The sequence below is a fragment of the Schistocerca gregaria genome, chromosome 2 (assembly GCF_023897955.1).
Source record: "Schistocerca gregaria isolate iqSchGreg1 chromosome 2, iqSchGreg1.2, whole genome shotgun sequence".
In the NCBI taxonomy this organism is placed as follows: Eukaryota; Metazoa; Arthropoda; class Insecta; order Orthoptera; family Acrididae; genus Schistocerca; species Schistocerca gregaria.
Window position 1 is genome coordinate 473,505,960 of NC_064921.1, and position 14,275 is coordinate 473,520,234.

At 38.5% G+C, this 14,275-nt stretch overlaps 1 protein-coding gene across 1 annotated transcript in view; it reads right to left on the reverse strand.

Annotated features, from left to right (window-relative positions):
• Nucleotides 1-14,275, reverse strand: part of LOC126326481 (peroxisome biogenesis factor 1-like) — a 392,188-nt gene that overhangs the window by 316,679 nt on the left and 61,234 nt on the right. The window contains exon 4 of the mRNA XM_049995644.1: nt 7,755-8,581. Coding sequence (XP_049851601.1) covers nt 7,755-8,581 — 827 coding nt within the window. The remainder of the gene's footprint in view (nt 1-7,754; nt 8,582-14,275) is intronic.

Genomic DNA, 14,275 nt, shown 5'->3' on the forward strand with positions numbered 1-14,275 from the left:
AAAAGCAATTCACTGTCAATGCACTCGGCTGGCCGTATTTGATTCTGGCTACTATATTCTGTGTCATGTACAGTGAGTCAGGATGATAAATGAATATTGAGGATGCTAAGGCAGCAGTTGACTCCAATTCTGGGTTAGAAATGGTTCCACTAGATCATGTTTTGTATGAATCACAAGTAACCTCACCACTCAATAACAATATATAAAGGTGATTTCCATAGCATGGTGAACAATGGTTTGGTATGACAATGATACTGGAACAATGAAGAACCAGTATTGCCCGACACATATTGAAGAACTTGCACTGGATGAAGTGCAGCAGAGCCACAACCTCAGTATAGAGGCCAAGCATCTGATCATGACCGTCTCTTTTCCTTGTGGTGGATAGTGTCAATAGTCTTAAAGTATAATGTACTCAGTGAACCATAAATTGTACATCCATAATCTAGCCAGAACTTGATGATAAAACACACACACACACACACACACACACACACACACACACACACACACACACACACACACACACACACACTTATCAACAGAAAATCTAAAATCAATATTGCCAGTCCATATTCCAACTTCCTAAGTGTGAGTGTCTGTTGGCAAATCGCTGTTGTACAGCTGGAAGAGGAACAAGAAACTGCAAAACCATCCACAAATCTTGAACATTGTTCCAAGCTCCTTGAAGTAAGAGTTATACATTATTATGATAACAGTAAAAATGGTTCCACAAAAAATATTGCCTTGAAGGATACCATTCCCCTGCTAAAACATCAAAATACACTCCTGGAAATGGAAAAAAGAACACATTGACACTGGTGTGTCAGACCCACCATACTTGCTCCGGACACTGCGAGAGGGCTGTACAAGCAATGATCACACCCACAGCACAGCGGACACACCAGGAACCGCGGTGTTGGCCGTCGAATGGTGCTAGCTGCGCAGCATTTGTGCACCGCCGCCGTCAGTGTCAGCCAGTTTGCCGTGGCATACGGAGCTCCATCGCAGTCTTTAACACTGGTAGCATGCCGCGACAGCGTGGACGTGAACCGTATGTGCAGTTAACGGACTTTGAGCGAGGGCGTATAGTGGGCATGCGGGAGGCTGGGTGGACGTACCGCCGAATTGCTCAACACGTGGGGCGTGAGGTCTCCACAGTACGCCAGTGGTCGGCGGAAGGTGCACGTGCCCGTCGACCTGGGACCGGACCGCAGCGACGCACGGATGCACGCCAAGACCGTAGGATCCTACGCAGTGCCGTAGGGGACCGCACCGCCACTTCCCAGCAAATTAGGGACAGTGTTGCTCCTGGGGTATCGGCGAGGACCATTCGCAACCATCTCCATGAAGCTGGGCTACGGTCCCGCACACCGTTAGGCCGTCTTCCGCTCACGCCCCAACATCGTGCAGCCCGCCTCCAGTGGTGTCGCGACAGGCGTGAATGGAGGGACGAATGGAGACGTGTCGTCTTCAGCGATGAGAGTCGCTTCTGCCTTGGTGCCAATGATGGTCGTATGCGTGTTTGGCGACGTGCAGGTGAGCGCCACTATCAGGACTGCATACGACCGAGGCACACAGGGCCAACACCCGGCATCATGGTGTGGGGAGCGATCTCCTACACTGGCCGTACACCTCTGGTGATCGTCGAGGGGACACCGAATAGTGCACGGTACATCCAAACCGTCATCGAACCCATCGTTCTACCATTCCTAGACCGGCAAGGGAACTTGCTGTTCCAACAGGACAATGCACGTCCGCATGTATTCCGTGCCACCCAACGTGCTCTAGAAGGTGTAAGTCAATTACCCTGGCCAGCAAGATCTCCAGGACTGGATGAAGCGTCGTCTCACGCGGTCTGCACGTCCAGCACGAACGCTGGTCCAACTGAGGCGCCAGGTGGAAATGGCATGGCAAGCCGTTCCACAGGACTACATCCAGCATCTCTATGATCGTCTCCATGGGAGAATAGCAGCCTGCATTGCTGCGAAAGGTGGATATACACTATACTAGTGCCGACATTGTGCATGCTCTGTTGCCTGTGTCTATGTGCCTGTGGTTCTGTCAGTGTGATCATGTGATGTATCTGACCACAGGAATGTGTCAATAAAATTTCCCCTTCCTGGGACAATGAATTCACGGTGTTCTTATTTCAATTTCCAGGAGTGTATATGCACCTAAAAATGTTGAATTTTGAATAATTGTGCGAGTATACGCAGGTAGTGTCATCATGTAGTTTTACGCCCCTTTTCTTTGTTGAAAACTATGCCCACTGTATTTTCTGTCACTGAAGGAAAGCCTGCTGACAATATGCCATCCGTTTTGTTGTTGTTGGTAGATTAATACCTCATGCATCCATATTGATCTCTAGGATTCAGACCAGACAATGGTATCTCATATGACCCAAGGTCTTCCAAAAAGAAGATTACACTTCAATAACTACTGGGGAGCATGCTTGATCCTTTCCTGGTCTGAGGAGGAGGACAAAAACTATCTACCTCCTCGAGTTTGTACATTGTTGTATCTGCCGTATTTCACTAACAAACATTATGGGAAACAAATGAAATTTGGTAAGTACTTTCTAGCTCTGCAGTGGATGTTCTTTATACAAGCAGGTTAGCTTTAAAGGCCTTAATGCCAATAACAATTCAATTTACGAATTAAATAATTCTATCTGCAATGGAATATATGATGACCTGAGCCATAGTAAAATTAAAGTTGTGTTAGACCCTGTTACTTCATTGACTTTTATGTATAATGTTCCACATTCGAAGCCATTCAAGAATATGTTATTAACCTTCATAAAACTTCTATCAATTACTGCATCCAATTACCCTTCCATTTGGTGAGAACAAAATTCCCAATTACAAATTCTGATCGACTGGGACATCCTAGTGTCACTAAAATTTACAACTTAAGTTATTTACTAATATTTCCATTGCCATTTTAACTGAAAATGAACAACATTTACTGCAGCTATTTCCCTCAGTCTCATTAAGTCTCTGAAGTTTGATGTATTTCACAATTTCATAAAATATGGGCATTTGGTTACTTTTTTCCCTAATTTTTCAGACAGGTGGCAGAAAAGCTTATTTGTCTAAGAACTTTGCCATTTCATTAAACCACTCCAATACTGAAAAATACACATTCTCATAATGACCATTTGTACCTCATGACAATATAGTTTGTCATACTATCTTGGTTCTTTCTTAAGAAATACATCAAGGTATTAGAATCTATTTGTAGAGAGAGCAATGAAACTTATCTACACAAGTTCAAAGATAGTAGCTGTTCCAACTGAATTGCTTGTGAAGAACAAATTTTTCTGCCAAAGCTGCACCAACCTCCCCATTCATTACTAGCATTCATAATGCTATATGCTCTTAGGTATGAACACTGGGCAAGAAAGATTCTAGCATATGACCCATTAAGCTACAGTATCAAGTTCACTGGACAAAAAAAAAATAAATAAATAAATAAATAAATAGTCACCCCTAGAGAACTCATTATAATCATCATTTAATACTGTATAATTCTACTACTGGCCTTGATAACCATCTAGATTTGGTTAGCAAGGAATCCACAACATGATGCAGGTCTGGCACATCAGGTTAAGGCACTCATTGAGGATTTGATCCCACAGTTCCACCAAATTGCAAGGATGCTGATGTAAGCATTTCATCCACTGTTCCATCATGTCCCACACCAGAACATTCCGGGACTCAGAAATAAAGTTGAGGAACTACTCATTTGTATCAGTGAAATGAATTCATCTAACAAATTGACATAATCTGCCTCTCTGAACATCAAGTGACCACTGGTACGGATATGTTAGACATTTCAGGATTCTTCCTACTTCTGCAGAGTAGATATGGACGAAGGAGGAGTTGCCACACTTATTAAAAACTGCCATAAGTTCAAGAACATTGACATTAATAAATTCTGTTTAGATCAGCATCTAGAAGCATGTGTAACAGAAGTAGAGTTCCACAACAGATCCTATATAATAGTAACTATTTACCGAGCACCTGCAGGAAATTATAATCTATTCATAAATCATCTAGAAGCTCTTTTGGGTTATTTAACAGGAAGAAACAAAGAAATTTTGATTGCTGGTGACTTTAATACAGATTTTCTAACGCAATTTGCCAGTAAACATTTACTGCAGTTAGTAATGTTGTCTTTCAATCTAACTCACACTGTAAACTTTCCAACTAGGTTCACTAAATCCTCAAGGACAGCCATTGATAACATTTTTATAGACAAATCAAAGGAACAAAATCATATAATAAAACCTGTAGTAAATGGACTATCAGATCATGACATGCAGCTCCTTGTTTTACATGTAAATTCTAAGCAGATTATCAAGACTACTAAATCTGAGTACAGGAGAATATTCACTCAACAAAAAATTGAGTGTTTTAGAAAACTGCTCAAAGATATGAACTGGAAAGATGTTTATAGTGCTCATGACATGAATGAAAAATATAACACATTCATGAACAATGTCAGTACCATGTTTGAAAACTGTTTTCCTCTAAAAGTTACTCAAATTAAACAGAAGTCCATAATAAAACCATGGATCACACAAGGAATAAAGATTTCCTGTAAGACAAAAAGTAAAATGTATCTGTCAACCAAGAATAACTCCAATGCTAATGATTTAGCTAAATACAATGAATACTGTAAAATATTAAAAAAAAGTAATTCAGATATCTAAACAAATGCACTACGAGAAGATAGCAATGTCAGGGAACAAAATAAAAACAATATGGGATATTGTGAAAGAAGAGACTGGTAAAACCAGAAAGGGGCAGAAGAAAATAGCACTAAGGGTAGATGACACATTAGTAACCGATGGGCATAGTGTGGCAAATCTATTTAACACGTACTTTATATCCATTACTGATAGAATGGGATTGTCAGGATCAGTAAATAATGCCCTTGAATATCTGAAACTAGCCTTTACAAATAGCTTCAGGTACATGAAGATGTCACTCACTTCACCAAAAGAAATAACTTACATAATAAAATCTTAAAAAACAAAGCGTTCTAGTGGTTACGATGAAATATCAACAAAGTTAATCAAGGAATGTTCTTGTGAGTTTAGTACGATTCTAAGTTACTTGTGTAACCAGTCAATTATAACTGGGACATTTCCTGACTGGCTGAAATATGCAGATGTTAAGCCTCTATTCAAGAAAGGGGATAAAGAGACGCCATCAAACTACAAACCGATTTCACTTTTGCCAGCATTCTCAAAAATTTTGGAAAAAGTGACGTACAGGCAGCTTCTCAACCATCTGACCACAAATAACATATTATCAAAAAACAGTTTGGATTTCTGAAGGGTTCCGATATCGAAAAGGCTATTTACACCTAAAGTGAAAATGTACTTAATTCATTAAATAACAAGTTACAAGCAGCAGGTACTTTCTGTGATTTGTCAAAGGCATTCGATCGTGTAAATCACAACATCCTTTTAAATAAATTAGAATTCTATGGTGTCACGGGCAGTGCTGCAAAATGGTTCAAGTCATACCTCGCTAACAGGAAACAAAGGGTGTCAGTGCAAGGGACTAGAGAATTAAGTCATCAGTCATCATCATAATGGGAAGAAATAACATGTGGTGTCCCACAAGGATCCATCTTAGGGCCATTCCTTTTTCTTGTGTACATTAATGATGTCTCATCAGTTACACTGCCAGAAGCAGAGTTCATTTTGTTTGCAGATGACACAAGTATTGCAATAAATAGTTTGTCGAGTGTAGTTCTAGAAAGATCTGCTAATGATATTTTCATGGATGTTAATAAATGGTTTAAAGCCAACTCACTGAGATTAAACTTCGAAAAGACTCACCATATGCAATTCAGAACCTGTAAGAGGTTTCCACCCAGCATATGCATAAAGTACGAAGAAGAGCAGATAGAAGAGGTTGACAGTCTTAAATTCCTGGGATTACAACTTGATAATAAAATCAGTTGGGAGGAGCACACCACAGAACTGCGGAAACGCCTTAACAAATCTGTATCTGCAATTCGAATGTTAACAGACATAGGCGACATAAAAGTGAAAAAGCTTGCATACTTTGCCTACTTTCATTCCATAATGTCATGTGGTATAATATTTTGGGGTAACTCTTCAAGTCAAACAAAAGTTTTCAGAGTCCAAAAGCATGTAATGCGTGTTATTTGTGGAGTAAATTCACGGACGTCTTGTAGAAACCTCTTCAAAGAACTGGGTATACTAACTACTGCCTCTCAGTATATTTACTCCTTAATGAAATTTGTCCTAAATAATTATCTCTTTTTCCAACAAACAGCTCAGTTCATACATACAATACCAGGAACAAAAATGATCTGCACAAGGACTTAAAAGCACTTACTTTAGTTCAAAAAGGGGTCCACTACTCAGGAACACTCATCTTCAATAATTTGCCAGCAAACATAAAAAATTTAGTTACAAATAAAGATCAGTTTAAAAGGAGCCTGAAAGACTTACTAGTGGCCAACTCTTTCTACTCCATTGATGAGTTTTTTAATAGAAACAAATGATGTATTGTATATATTCATACTATTAGTATTGTTATTTCAGCTTCTTTTTTTAAGTCATGTTACACATCCACCAGGATCTCCTCAACACGGATCTATGGAACGAAAAAATAATCTAATCTAATCTAAGATGTTCTATGGGGTTTAAGTCAATTGATTTAGCATGCCAATCAAAAAATTTGTGGTGGGTGAGTGTTCAGAAAAACAGTCACATATTCTTTCAACCCATAGAACTTTACTATTGTCTTGAAAAACTTTGGTATCAATAAAATACTTATCATGCAGATGTTGACTGAAAGGCAACACCTGGTAATTCTGAATGTTTAAATGAACATGCTTGTTCATGTCAATTGTCACCTCAGTGAGCCGCCCACCTTAGGATTTATTTACTTATTTTTTTTAACTAAAAGATTCATTTCGTCATGAACATATGTCATTTCAATAGGGGCGAAAATGTGATTTGTCAGATTATACCCAGTTCTGGCAGTCAGCTACTATCCACTTTCAACGCTTTCTCTAGCCTACTAAGATGCGTAGCATTACATCTCTGTGAGAGCAATGGCCTCTTGCGAGGTGACCCACTCCAAGCTCTCATTGCAGTTCCTATCATAATATTCTCCTGCTGATAGGTGGGGATGGACTTTCATCCTCTGTCTGCAGCAAATCCTGTCGGGTTTGGAAGCGATTCTGATTCACAGGCCATGAAATGCACCTCCATTCTCCCTCATTCAGTATCTTTCTCAACCACAATTCTGATGTGTTTCGTGGCCACATATGTTACACTCCTGCTTGTAGACACATTGAACAGTCCACCACAAAACACCAACAAATTCAGCAACTTCACAGACCATTTGGCCATAGGTAAGACAAAAATGATTGTCTCTTTTTGCCACTCCTTTTGCACCCTTAGATTTACCAACGTTTACATACAATGTCTGCTTGAAACATAAATATGTCACAAATCACTAATAGAGGCAGTGTTTGTGCAATTGAGTGTGTGACTCAATCATTGTGCTATTGTAAAGGCTTAACAATTCATCTGTGCAAGCATACAGGGATGATTAATTTTTTATTCAGAGAGTTTATTTTTGTACTTAAATAGCTGTTCTGGAAAAAATACATAAAATAAATAGCTTTTTATGGATAAAAGTTGTGACTCTGCTGAGACATCACTGTAATAAAAAGGAAAACCCACTACTTACCACACTGTCAATAGCAGATAAGTGAATTTCAGTAACATGTGAACTATTGTCCACAGGCAACATTTCTAATGTAGTCCTTGACCCGGGCAAAACATTTAAAGTATGCATGACAATTTCACTGACAAATAAAGGTCTGTGAATGGTCTTCAAAGCTGTTTTTATTACACGAGTCCTTATGCTCTCAGAAGCATTTCGCATAACACACTCCAAACACACAAGTCTCACAAAGAGACAGTTTCTTGATGTTATTTTAGTACCTCCCTTGTTTTCCTCTACAGGTAAAGACAGGTTAGCATATTCTTTCACCACCTTTTGTTGGAATGGTACAACTGACAGCTTGCATATTACAGATTCTGGATGCACTGAATCTGTTCTTGGAAAGTCTGTTTCATATACAAATACATTGTATGGCTGGGAAAATAGTTCATCCTGGTAATTAGTTTCTACCAAGTCTACACTACAATGAAGTAACTGAAGTCTATACAAGTATGTTTGATCATCTTTATACACAATGGATTTCTGTATTTTTGAATTGTTAATGGAATTCTTTAGAGGCACATCAATCACTTCCTCTTCAGCTGCAGATGCCTGGAGAAATGACCCCAGTTTTCTGACAGAGTTCCAAAGAGTAGTTGCTGGTCTGAAATGTGCTGTTCCACTTTCACTATTGTCTTCAACTTCTGGTACAGAAGAAATACCACTACTTGGTCCTAAAGATGGTTGTGTCACCTGCACTTGTGAAGAGAGAGAATGGCTTGGAATGTCATTAACAATTACTTCAGTGAAATTTTCCACATAACCAACTTCATAAGAAGGTTCCAGAGAATCTGAAACATAAAAGAAAGTCGTATTCTTCTTTTACTGAAATATGATTGCAAAGCTATTTTATTTTTATTAAATACATTTACATGTCACTATTTTCATTGTTTTCCAATTTAATGCAATAATGTACTTTCATTTTTTTAAATTTAAATGATGCTATGTTTGCTTTCAACTGTAACATTTTAGTGTGCTACTGCAGCTTTCGATTTTGTGCCATTTTCTAGCATCCACAAAGACATAATAAAACATACAGATCTGATGTCCAATTATTCCATAATATATTCATATGTTACTCCACGGACATTGGGTCTTTACATTGTTGTAATCTTTGCATCTTTGTGGATTTTTGAAAATGGCACAAAACCCAAATTTACAATACAGCAATAAAACAGTTACAGCTAAAAGCAAACGTGACCTCATTTAAACAATTTATAGGGGCTGTGGATCCATATTACAAGAAATCATGTACTATCGTGAGTCTCAAACAATTAAAAGCATTACACCCAAACTGGATTATCCTGTGTACAAAGCCTTATTTAGTTCACTTTCTTATCAGAATGATTGTTGACTTACTTCCAAATTATTTTCATATCAAGAGGATTGAATGTAGCCTCTTATGCATGTTACAACTGAATTCACTGGACTCTAAATTCAAATGTGCTACATAAATCTAACTGATATTTTGTAAATGACACATTAATCTTCACATATTTTATTATTCACCTTTTTTCTCTGCAGTAGAACATTCATCTTCAATTCCCAGCATTCTCTGACAGTTCTTAACAAATGCAGCATTAATTTGTAAAATTAACACTTACAATAGGTTTGGAATATACAAACATCAAATGATAACACTGAAATTTTGAAAAAAAAATCATAATGAAGTGCATTTCATTCACCTAAAACCCATAAATGAGAGTTTTAATTCAATGTTTACTTCAGATTGCAATACAGAGCAACTCCAAAAACGCTCAGTTTGTAACACGTGAAATTTTATATATGACATTATTTAAATGTGAAGCAGAATTACACTGTCAGTTTTTCCTATGCAGAGGCAGAAACAGCAGCCTCAAATTTCATTGTCTTGTCCTCAATTGCTCACATTTCTCTCTTCATAGACTTGTAGGAGACACTTTTTCAGAATTTTGCATATGGCATTCACTGTGTGTATTCCTTCCATTCTGTTTTATTCCACAAACAGTGCACACTGAACTCTGCCCTTACTGACCAGCAGAATTTTAAGATGCTTCCATTTATTTGACATTTTCTCCCATTTATAGCTAAATGTTTTGATTGCTATAACAATGTAAGAACTTTCATTATACAAAAAATTTTAGTAAGTACAGTCACTTTCAATTACTTTAATCAGACTTTTTGGATATATTTCTAGCCACATTCCTGTTTTTCTTAACATGTTCCCACCCACACAACCCCTTTTTTTACAATAATTTCTGAATCTTTTGTACTGTCTGTTTTACAATAAAAACTGAAAGTCATGCCACCTTCATGAAATGAGAAAGAACTTTCATTATGGAACATTCTTCAGGTATTTTACATCTTTTACAGCCCACGTGAAGCAGACATACAATTTTAAACTTAAAAACATGCTGCTGTATTTAATCACTTCCACGTGTGTGCTGCCCAATATAGCAGCCACCCACCAGTCTCACCTTTATCTTTCCCAGGATCTGTGCTTGGGGCAGAGGGGATCTCATATTACATTTGTGGGGGAACCACTCACAATTTCTTATACAATAAAAGTCAAAACCAAGCATACTAAAAAAAAGCCCTTCATAACAAGAGACTTACTACCTACAATTTTCTTAACTGATAGTCTATAATTGGTATGAGATTTGTACACATTTTAAGTTGTCGGAATGGCAACATTTAGTTTCATGTGCAAACTCTACATTTACATTTCAGCAGTTTTTGACACACTGATAACATGACGAAAAATATGAATTGGAGGTACAAAGCTGTTTAGGACCTAAAGCCATCTGCCATACGAGAATAGCAACAAATGGTTCTGAATGCTCTTGTAACCAGTGAATATGCATTACATGTTCTGACTTCAAACTGGTATTGGACTGAGACATCTGTCTACGTGGTGAGTCAAAGTTAGGATTGCGAAGATCATATTTTTTTCCTAAGGGAGGAAAGAGTGGAAAAGATGGTGGCAGCTGCTCTGTCCCACCCCTTGCTGGGAGTGGCCTTGCCTTTACCAATGTCTCATCTTGCTCTGGTATTTCACAATTTTGTGTAAATTAAATGGCCCATCTTGGATTACCTTTCCATGATGCACACCATATTTTTCAGAGAACTCCAAATCAAGACCTGAATACTGGTAAAATTTCTGTCACCTGATTACAATAGTATGCTGATCTTAAGATGATAAAGCAACAAAGCTCAAGTATCTCACAGAATGATTCACTGTAATTTATAAATATATTAATTTTAGAAAGTTATTAACACGTCTGTTAAAAGTTACATGCCTGGTGTGTGATGGCAGTTTGTTTCTACATTTGTGTCAGTGTACCATATGCTATCTGGTTTTAATAACTGACAAGTACTGTCAACCCTAGTTCTGGCCTTTGGTTCACAATGTCTTGACAAATTATTTGCTTCACTATTTTCAAAGGTTGTCATCTTACTCTTCAATGGTTTAGAATCATACAGTTCATGCAATTCAAGATGAGAAATAGTGATTTTTACACAATTTTGTTAGAAGCATCATAATTTTTTACTCAGTTTACAAGTGATTCAGATTTCATTCATTTGTTATACTCTTCTTGTCTTTGGATTCTTGTTTCTTTCTCTGGAGGTAGATTATATAGCATTTTTCTTTTATGATGTTGAAACTGATAGTCTCTTCTTTTTGGTCTCCAATGATACTGTAGCACTGACAACTTTTTTCTTTTGTTTGTGCATTTATTTTACCCAACAAGATTAGGGGCTGCTATCCCTCTTATACATCTAAGAAGACATCTTTTGTGAGTTAACACTACAATATGAACAGTAGATGGGCAGTACATATTGATGGTGATAACAACAACAACAACTACTACTACTACTACTACTACTACTACTACTACTACTAAAGATATAATAATCTCTGCAATATGTTCACTGCCAGATTAGTAAATAATAATAATAATAATAATAATAATAATAATAATAATAATTTCTACTTTTGACCAGGCATAATGTCCGAGATAAGAAAGAAATAATAATAATAATGATTATAGATATTATAATGAATGCATAGTATTTCATAAACATCAGTCTTACTAACAATGTGTTAGCTATTTTTCATTTAAAAAGTGTATGGCAGCAGTACTGTAAAGACCCAAGTCTAGACAAATGGGCACAGTGGCATAAAGCAGGCCTCCTTGCAGCTATATATTGACCCAGAGTTATCCCATAGCTCTCACCAAGTGTCACCATCTGCCTTTTGAGGTGATTACTGAAACTGCAAAGCACTTTGGCACGCAGTTTACACAATTTTAGCAGCTGTAACACCAGAACAGTCCTGCTCCGGGACATATAAATACTGTCTGTCTGGCCGAGATGATCTTCAGTTGGATCAGAGTCACTGATTTATCAACTGTCATCATGATGGCCTCTGCCATGATGTCAGTGCTGCTCTGCCATCAGCCTGACAAGACCACCTGATAAGAAAGTGCAGCTGCTGTCAGAAGGGCTGAGGGTTGACTTCCAAGGCCCTCCCTGACATTGAAAATCCAGCCAGATGTAAGTCTGGGGTTCTTACCCGGATCCCTCCACCGCCCCATACTGGCAGCCAGCTGGCCTTGCATATTGCCAAGTCTACCGCGCCAGCTGGGCTTAACGCAATCATTATGACCAGCAGGAATGCTGCAACTTATCAGGAGCAAGTCAACATGCTGGGGACCAGTGACGTGTGTAAGTTCAAGGACACTATCTCTACTGCATCAATACACAGAAATTGTGGGTTGATGCCAGGCTGCAGATGAGGGCATGTACCTGTAGCTGCATTAAGCTTCTTGGTGCAATAAAGAGTTTGTCTTGCTGCAGCCACATTACTCTTCCAAAAGTCTCTGATGGTTCTCACCAATAAATCAAATTCACAACCCCCAAGTGGGAGAACCCAGCACCATCCTGACAACTAGCAGAATGGCTCTACAACAACTTGTAGAAGTCATTGCACACCAAGTCTCTACACTCTAGAAGGAATCAAATATGTATAAGAAGTTGACTCATCAGGGGAAAGTGACAAATACGCAATCCAGTCACATTAATGTGACCACTACCCACATTCAACATTAACTAGCAATAACCACTCACAGACAGCAGGTGGCAGCACTAACAGTGGAGTGTTATAAGTGTGTTCACATGACAGGGAAAATAGTGCAATCATTGTCATAATGTGGAAACAGAGTGATTTGCCTGACATCCAAAACAGAATGATCATTGGCTTTTAGGCAAAGGGTGAAAGTATTTTTGAAACAGCTAAGTTTGTAAACTTTCATGTGCCACTATGGTTAAAGTAAACCATGCATGACAAAATAGCACTATCCAAAATCGGTGCTGAGGCAAATATGGCACCCCACAGGCCAGAGATCACAGGAGTACATGACAGCTGCAGAGATGTTTATGGGCAAATAGACATGCAACTGTTCAGCAACCAACTGTCCAAATGAATCAAGGGGCTACAAACAGTGTCTCCTCAATGACCACTCCAGGAACATTACTGCCTCTACAGCAGGCACATGATTAATGCACCCAAGATCACTGCTGTTCGCTAGCAACAAAGGCTGGAATTTGAACACCAGTACTATAACTGAATTTCCAGAGTGGTAAATAAATGGCCTTTTCAGATTAATCACATTTTATGCTCCGTCTGCATCAGACGTCTGAAAGCTAACACCCTCCAACAATCTTCAGAAGGGTCCACAGGAGAATGTTTTTGTGGCATTCCCTCGGGACCTTATCGTTCCGGAAAACCAAATGGATCAACACAAGTAAACATATACCCTTGGGCACAATGTCAACACCTACATGCAGTTTGTTCTTCCTCGGCACGATGGCATCTACTGTCAGGAAAAAGCAACATGTCACATAGCTCAGAGTGTACGTACATGGTTTGAAGAGCACCAGGATGAGTTTATTGTACTCTCCTACCCCCACCCCCCAAATCTCCAAGAAATAAATTGAATTGAGAATCTGTGGGACCACCTTGAGTAGACTAGATCTTCAACCAAGCACAGACGGCCATGACACTGGAGGTGACATGGGTCCACATCCCTGTCTCTTCCTGCATGTCTCAAAGCAGTCTGTGGTGCAAAAGGTGGTTATTCAGGCTTTTGACAGGTGGTCACAAATGTAAGTGGTCATTGCTTCGCACCTGTTTATGGCATACAATCAGTTTATTTTGAAACTCTTCCACTTGCCCATGTATCCATAAGAAACAACAATAAGGCATTGTGAGTCTGCCTTGATGCAAAACACTTGTTTTTATTTATTTTATTTCCTTTCCCTAACTAGTTTCAGTCACAATGTCACCATCATCAGTGGTTTTCTTCCTTTGTTCAAAATGTGCAAAAATATTGTAGTTATAAATATTATAAAACCTTTTAATTTTTGCACAAGGTGAACCCAAATCCGATATTCTTTTTCACAGCATGTTTAACATCATCCGACATTTTGATTAATGCAGTTGT